At 42.0% G+C, this 9,016-nt stretch overlaps 1 protein-coding gene across 1 annotated transcript; it reads right to left on the reverse strand.

Annotated features, from left to right (window-relative positions):
* Positions 1 to 8,212: 8,212 nt before the first annotated feature.
* LOC109786410 (uncharacterized) lies at positions 8,213 to 8,740 on the reverse strand. The gene has a single exon (XM_020344976.1). It carries the CDS (start codon positions 8,738 to 8,740, stop codon positions 8,213 to 8,215), a length of 528 nt encoding a protein of 175 aa, XP_020200565.1.
* Positions 8,741 to 9,016: the final 276 nt, after the last annotated feature.

Below are 9,016 nucleotides of genomic sequence, written 5' to 3' on the forward strand. Positions count from 1 at the left end.
TTGGTCTGGTCCGAATTGGACTAGGGAAGGGGGGCGCTCCCTTCCTTCCTTCTCTTTTTCCCTTCCTCTCTTCCTATTCCATATGGGAGGTGGAATCCTACTAGGACTAGGGAGTCCTAGTAGGACTCCACACTTGGTGCGCCCCCTCCTAGGGCCGGCCTCCTCCTCCCTTACTCCTTTATATACAGGGGCAGGGGGCACCCCAGAGACACAACAATTGATCCTTGAGATCTCTTAGCCGTGTGCGGTGCCCCCCTCCACCATATTAGACCTCGATAATACCGTTGCGGAGCTTAGGCGAAGCCCTGCGTCGGTGGAACATCACCATCGTCACCACGCCGTCGTGCTGACGAAACTCTCCCTCAACACTCGGCTGGATCGGTGTTCGAGGGACGTCATCGAGCTGAACGTGTGTAGAACTCGGAGGTGCCGTACGTTCGGTACTTGATCGGTCGGATCGTGAAGACGTACGACTACATCAACCGCGTTATGATAACGCTTCCGCTGTCGGTCTACGAGGGTACGTGGACAACACTCTCCCCTCTCGTTGCTATGCATCACCATGATCTTGCGTGTGCGTAGGAAATTTTTTGAAATTACTACGTTCCCCAACAATGACATGTACTGTATTGTTGCCATTAAGGATAATAAGATGGGGTTTATTCATATTGACTGGATCTATCCCACTACATCATGTCATCTTTCTTAAGGTGTTACTCCATTCTTGTTAACTTAATACACTAGATGCATGCTGGATAGCGGTCGATGTGTGGAGTAAAGTAATAGATGCAGGTGATACGTCCATTTTCCATCATGTTTTCTTACTTTTGTTATAATGTTTTTGTCCATAATAATGCTTTTTGGAGTAATTCTAATGCCTTTTCTCTCATAATTTGCAAGGTACACACAAAGAGCGAGAATTCCGGCAGCTGGAAATCTGGACCTGGAAAAGCTACGTCAGGCCACCTATTTTGCACAACTCCAAACAAGCTGAAACTTCACGAGGAATTTTAATGGAATATTTAAGAGTTATTGCTGCAAATAACTACCAGAGGGGGCCCACCAGGTGGGCACAACCCACCTGGGCGCGCCAGGGAGCCCAGGCGCGCCCTGGTGGGTTGTGCTCACCCAGGCCCACCTCCGGTGCCCATCTTCTGGTATATAAGTCATTTTGACCTAGAAAAAAAAATAAGAGGAGGACTTTCGGAATGAAGTGCCGCCGCCTCGAGGCGGAACTTGGGCAGGAGCACTTTTGCCCTCCGGCGCAGCGATTCCGCCGGGGGAACTTCCCTCCCGGAGGGGGAAATCATCATCGTCATCATCACCAACAACTCTCCCATATTGGGGCGGGCATCTCCATCAACATCTTCAACAGCACCAATTCCTCTCAAACCCTAATTCATCTCTTGTGTTCAATCTTGTTACCGGAACTATAGATTGGTGCTTGTGGGTGACTAGTAGTGTTGATTACATCTTGTAGTTGATCACTAGATGGTTTATTTGGTGGAAGATGATATGTTCAGATCCATTATGCTATTTAATACCCGTCTGATCTTGAGCATTTTTATCACTTGTGAGTAGCTACTTTTCTTCTTGAGGTCACGGGAGAAATCATGTTGCAAGTAATCATGTGAACTCGATATGTGTTCGATATTTTGATAGTATGTATGTTCTGATTCCCTTAGTGGTGTCATGTGAACGTCAACTACATGACACTTCACCATATTTGGTAGTAATTAGATGATGGGTTGCTAGAGTGACAGAAGCTTAAACCCTAGTTTATGCGCTATTCCGTAAGGGACCGATTGGATCCAAAAGTTTAATGTTATGGTTAGAATTTATTCTTAATACTTTTCTCGTAGTTGCGGATGCTTGTGGGAGGGTTAATCATAAGTAGGAGGCTTGTTCAAGTAAGAACAACATCTAAGCACCGGTCCACCCACATATTAAATTATCAAAGTAGCGAACACAAATCGAACCAACATGATGAAAGTGACTAGATGAAATTCCCGTGTACCCTCAAGAACGCTTTGCTCAGTATAAGAAACCATTTTGGCCTATCCTTTGCCTAAAAAGGATTGGGCTACCTTGCTGCACTTTTGTTAATACTATCGTTACTTGCTCGTTACAATTTATCTTGCTGTCAAACTACTCCGCTACTTACCATTTCAGCACTTGCAGACATTACCTTACTGAAAACTACTTGTCATTTTCTTCTGCTCCTTGTTGGGTTCGACACTCTTACTTATCAAAAAGAGCTACAATTGATCCCCTATACTTGCGGGTCATCAGCAGGCAGGAGTCGGTCTACTTGTCACAGACGTGATGCCTATATTCATGAGCATTGCCTTAGATATTGTCATAATTATTCGCTTTTCTATCAATTGCTCAATAGTAAAAAAATTACCCACCGCATGCTTTCTTTCAAGAGAGAAGTCTCTAGTGAAAACTATGGCCCACGGGTCTTTCTTTTATCATATTATTTTCAGACCTATAAAACCAAAAACACAAAAATACCTTACTCCAATGTATTTACTTTTATTTTAATTTGCATTATCTTCTATATATATCACTATCAGATCTCATCCTTGCAAGTAACCGTGAAGAGATTGACAATCCCTTTATCGCGTTGGATGCAAGTATTTGTTTGTTTGTGTAGGTGCAACCATTGGTGACTTGTGTGTTCCTCCTACTGGATTGGTATCTTGGTTCTCAACTGAGAAAAATACTTGTGTACTTTGCGGCATCACCCTTTCCTCTTTAAGGGAAAAACCAACGCAAGCTCAAGAAGTAGCAGACAGTTGGGTCCATCTCTTGAAGGTAGGCAGGGCTAACCTCCAGTATGCTCAGCAGGTTGTGTGACACAATCTCGGAGCATTTATCAACTAAGGCCAAGGCCTGGTCTGACGATGAAGTGATCCGATCTGATCTCGAAGTTGGTTCCCAGGTAAGACCTGACCCGAGGTTGGGATCTGAGGTCGGATCCGGGGTTAAGTTCACGGTGTTTGTGGGGTCCTCTAGCCAATCTGGCCTCCAGCTAGACAGAGCGATATTGCCATGAGAGTCAGAGGTATACTCCAAACTTCCAAATCTGATGATTTGATCTGGGCCGAAGCTTTCGACACGGCCGAGGTTGCCGGCCGGGTCGGGTTGGAGGACGACGCTGCCGAACGCAAAACTTTGGTAGGGGACAAAGATGTCGTCATAGCTGATGTCACTGCTGATCTGAAGAAGAGCCAATGATCCTTTTTGACCACAGAATGGGACCTGTATGGTGCACCAATGTCGGTGCTAAAACCGGTGTATCTTGGGTAGGGGGTCTCGAGCTGTGGATCTAGGAACAATAGTAACAGGTTATGAAGGGAGACAGTATTTACCCAGGTTCGGGCACTCTCGAAGAGGTAATACCCTACATCTTGTTTTGATTATATTGATGTGATGGAGTACAAAGTACAAGATGATCTACCTCGAGATCGTATGATTGTGTTCTAAATGCTAAGGCTGTTAATCATGCCTCTATAGACTAAACCCCTCGGCTTATATATGCACCATGATTACCTAGGTTGTACACATGGTGGGTTATCATTACGTTGGCTATAGAGCAGTCTTCGGAGGTTTCCGTCTTGATCATGCCGGGGTCCGCTGCTTTGGTAGTCATTCCTTTTGATGATAGGAAGGCCAAAATCCCGGCCCATGGACTGTGGGCCATACAGTTTAGTACTCCTTAGTCTGGGACACCGTCACACACACAGGTAAACATTCAGGTAGCAATGCTTACCCCACCTCTAAAAGACACCAGTTAGTACTAGCAGAAAACTATTCTAGACTATGATCGAACGTAAGATGAAAAGACCTAGAACACTAGATCATCTACAAAAGATATTTCACACTTCCACCGTTGCTTGATCCTGTTCAATCCAACTCGCCAGCCATGGATCGCACGGAATTCCTCACAGGCTATTAGTTCGAACATTCCTACTCCCCACTTCAGCAATTCTTGATTTCCCTGTTTTTTCTGTAAAATAGTCCAATCGTTAAGCAATCTCGCTATCATATTAACAGGGACACAAGGATCATTGATTGTAGGATTATCAAACACCACAATCTTCCTTAATTTATGTATTGTCCAAAAAACAACAGACACTCCTGCCATTATTATCTGCTTTTCATGCGAGTTAAACATGACAATGCAGTTGTCAAAAACAGCTTGCATATTATCAGGTACATTTAAAAGGTTAATAACACATTTCATTATGTTCATAAGCATCAAAGCTATAGAAAAGTGTAGGACAAGGTGATGATTTGAGTTATCTTTGCCACAAAAAGAAAAACTAATTTACCCATCCAACCTCTCCTGATCAGATTATCTTTAGTCAGGACTAGCCGTCAACCCGTGCATCCGCACGGGCTAGTACATAGTATAGATGAAATATATTGGAGGTGTCACATTTCTCATATTTTTGAAATCTATTTGAGTTTAGAATATGGTTCCGACATCTCAATTGAGTCATCAAGAAAAGTAATGACATACCTTTCTTTGACCGGTGACAACTAACTGGTACTCTAGCTTATGATCTATAGCTTTATCTAGAGACACCTATGCCGTAATTTTTTTGGGCCTGAACACATTCCTTGTTTTGATTACTATGAACTAACATTATTTATTGATCATAATTTGTCTTCTTTTGCATAATAATTAAATATCTTATTTATTGAACTTAAAACGCACATATTCATTCCCTCAAATAAAAATGCACACATTCACATCTAAAATCCGTGATTTTCAGACGCACTTGCACCCCTTTTGAAGTTTACAATTTTCTTCGAATCTTGTATTTAATTATTACATATATTTCTAGATAGATTTAGAATTTTGTTTCGCTAATTTATTTATATTTCTTGAAAACACTAAGCGCATAAGATATATATACAAACTTGAGAGAATAGATAAATGTGTTTTATTAACATGACTGATATAGTATGCAGGTTACACGCATTGTGATTGTGCGCCTTTTTTTTTGAAACCGTGTACATATTTTTGTGGAAGAAAACAATTAATTCTTTTTTTGTGGGTAAGAGAATAATTATCTGTCGTACCTAGATATATGTACAACACACCTAGGTACTGTACGTAGATTTTTAACATGGGAAAGATAGTATATTGCTGGCTGCGTCAACCATGCATGCACGGGCAAATTGATTAGTATGTTTCCGGGGGAAAACTGTAGCTTATTAGTTTTTTTATAAAAGATGTAGCGTGTTAGTTGGTCTGAGTGTACAGATTTTCACGTGACATACATGCACTCTTATTTTTTTTAGGCAAACATGGATGGACTCTTTAGGGACGATTGGATCAATAATTCTAAATGTATATTGACTGCTAGGCATGATTCAATATACTTCCATATGTCGTTTAATCATAGTCGTAAAATTAAGATCCATTGGTTATTCGTAAATTGATTTATAGGAGGTCTTAGCTTACACTTTCCTCACGTAACATGCATGCGTTTGGGTCGATCAGATAAAGAGTTCTGAAAATATACTTTTCAGATTTTTGTGTCTTAAAGAAAGATTTAGTTTTCTCGAAGCAAACGGTGAGAGTCCCAATGGAGTAAGACTTCCATACGTGCTAGTATGAGACATCACGTCTTACTTTTCATCTAATGGCTACGGATACATTATATATTAATCAAACGGTCAAAATTCTTTAATTCTGAGGATTAACGTGGTGCGTCGTATGGTGCCTCCAATTAATAAATATAAGATATAAGATATAAGATATAAGATGTTATTTCTAAGAACTAGACAGAAAAAGATTCTAACCCGTGGAGGAATCTTATTTTTCCAAAGAAGTTTATGAGGAAAGGAAATTACATCCTCAATCAAGCTATAGTGGGATTTAACTGAATATATTCCATTTTTGGTTAGTGTCCATTTGATAGTATGATTCACGTTAGAGAGTTCTACCCCCTCACACACCTCTTTAATACGAGTCCAAAGCTCCATAGATTCACCCCAGAGGTCTCTTGTAAATTTTATTTAAACTAGGAAGTTAGCTTCGAGGGATTTGTCTCCTGCCGACAAGTCTTCCCAAAACCTCACTTTCCAGCCATTTCCAATGGTGAATTGATAGAGTGAGGAAAAATGAATCCAAAATATTGAATCTCTCAGTAGACAAGCGATACGTTTTTTTACTGGATTCTTCCTGCCATAAAATCCTCGCTATAAAAAAATCCGATCTTTTAATTAACCTCCAGAATGAGTCCATAGAAGGACATCATCAAGTTAGGGATACCATTCAGGGAATATTGTATTAAAGTAACCCTACACCCATTGACTGGAGCTACTACATTTCTTTTCCATTTTATCCTCAGAATTCTCCCAATGTTTGTTTCTTGTTCTTTTTCAGCAATATGCAAACCTAGACATCTCACAGAAAGAGAACCAGTAGGACAAGTAAGAATATCAGCATAATGTGTTGCTTCATTCTTGGCACCTCTAAAATGGAACAACCCACTTTTATGGAAACTAATTTATCTTCAAGCAAGAGCGATTTTAGAAGCGAGAGCGTCAGTGCGAAAGCAACATGCGAGCCGGTTTCCAATTCATTTCTAAGTCTTGCATGCATGCATGCATATAAAACAAGATTGATGACATCAGCAAATATTTCAAAGGAATTCAAAATAAAAAATGTTTTACAGCTCAAACCGTCGGTCGAATTGAAAAATTATTTTCATATTAAAGAACCGTCGCGATGAGATCTTCGGAACTAGATCCCATGTTGATATGTTCCGACGACTATTTTTTAGGTAAAAAAGTTATCATGCCTAAGGTATGTAAGTTATCATGTCTATGGCACATAAGTTACGACGGTGTTTGCATAGATGAATTCTGGACATGAAAATAATTTCCACCAATTTTCTCCCCGCATACAAATGCACTAAAAGGGTAGAAAACCCAATGTCAACATACATTCTCCCTATTTCGAAACTTTGTAGTGTTTTGTAACTCAAACCATCTGTCCGACTCAAAATGTGTTTTCACAAAAAGAAATCCGCCACGGCAACACCTTCGAAACCTGATCCCAAGTTGGTATGTTGCCATGACTTTTTTTGGGGTCAAAAGTTATCATGTCTGGGCTAACTAAGTTATCAACAGAAATAGGAGATTGATCTCCCTGTCCACGTACCCGAAAAGATCGGGATCAACCTCCGCCAAAAAAACAAAATCGCTGCTGCCCACGAGAAAATATCGGGATCAACCTCTGGTAACCACAAGATGAGCAGCTAGATAGCTTGAACATAAACAGTTTGGTAACTATGACATGAGCGTGCTAATAACTATATAAAACAATGATGATAACTGTAGCTTTAGGAAGTTGATAACTATTCCGCGGGCTACAACTTAACTACAAAATTATCAGCATCGAACAAGTCAGAGAAACCACGTGATCAAATTTTCGTTGAACGAAGGTTGGCTATTATAGCATAGATGAACCAAGTGAAAATAGTATGATTATCCTATAGTCACCACAAAACAAGCGGTAGGTGAGTTGGGTAGTTGCCAAATTTCTCTACCATGGGAATGGGTTATCGATTCCCACGTATATCTTATTTTTGCATTAGAAAACAACTTTCTGCTCATTCTGAGCGACCGCGGTGAAGGAAATCATCGGGAGCGAGAGCAAAAACTGCGGGAGAAAAAAGGAAACACGGGGTCGCGCACGACCGAACGATCTAGAACGAATGAGATCCAATGCTTTTGGATCTGTTGCAGAATTCCTGCCGTCAGGATTTTAGCTTTTTCGTTCAGACGAACATAGGATAAGCTTAAGATTGTGAGCAATATCACAATCATCTTGAACCAAAGTGGGACGGGTTGATGCCTATTTAGAAGAATTGAGAGGCTGCTGAAGCCATTAAGCTTTTGTGAACACAAAAAAAGGTCTCTTCCTTGGATAAATCTTAATCCACAGAAATGAAGGTGATACATCAAGAATCGCAACACAATTCGATTGATCATATGGTCCGTTTACAGCACTCGATCAACATGACTGATGCATAATTAAGTAATGAGAAAAACTGACAAAGTAAAATGGTGAAATATTAACTTGGTTAACGCAAGACATGATTAACGTGTGTAGTACTACCTAATAATAAGGATTATTAAGGAAGACAAGAATCAACTACTGCCAGCGTGCGGCATTAATTCTTCATTTGGCGGCATGGCGGGCGATGAGTTCAGCGATGTTATACGCCATGCCGGACACCAAATAGTTTGCATTGTTCTCGTCCGACATGGGGTCCTTGTCGGTGTCGCTTTCCATCATCGCCAGTTCACAGAAGTCCGGCTGAAACGAAGCGTCCCTGAGCTTGGGCGACGCCACGTCAAAGCGGCCGGCGTTCAAGTCTTGGAGCGCCCCGGCGATTGATGCTTGCATGCTTTGGTAGGTGACGAGGCAGTTGTAGAGGGCGTCGATTAGCCTGGTGATGGTTAGCTCCGTCGACGTGACGTTGGTGGCGGTGAGGTTGGTCGCCGCGATGGCAAGCCCGCGGGCGTCCTTGGCGGCGGCGGCCGCGGGGTTGGCCGAGAGCGTGCGGACGCAGTATCTGTAGGGCGTACCCACGGTGGCATTGGTCACCGCTGCGCACGTCGTCTTGATGACGTATGAAGGCCCGGCCGATGGCGTTGCCGCCGCGAGGAGGAAGGTGAGGAGAAGAATGGGGATCGCCGCCGCCATGGATTCTACTTGTGCGGGCAGATGCAGCCTGCAGCGCCCCAGTTTCTTTATATATACTACAATATACTACTGTACATGCATCCGCGAACAAGTCAGATGTGGGTGAGGGAGTTGTTGGTTAGTTGGTTGGGAGCCATTTATATTTTGTTGGCGAAAAAGTCAAGTGATGAACGGATCAGAGCATTAGTTTGTTATACTACTGGCTAGTGCCGCAAGGGCCGGCGACCACAACCTATGATGCATGTCCTTTTTTTTTCCTTTTTTGCATTGGGACAT

This window comes from Aegilops tauschii, chromosome 4, assembly GCF_002575655.3.
Source record: "Aegilops tauschii subsp. strangulata cultivar AL8/78 chromosome 4, Aet v6.0, whole genome shotgun sequence".
NCBI classification, from domain to species: Eukaryota; Viridiplantae; Streptophyta; class Magnoliopsida; order Poales; family Poaceae; genus Aegilops; species Aegilops tauschii.

Excerpts from the sequence above, each read along its gene's own strand:
- LOC109786410 (XM_020344976.1), bottom strand. The coding sequence starts at position 8,740 with ATGGCGGCGGCGATCCCCATTCTTCTCCTCACCTTCCTCCTCGCGGCG.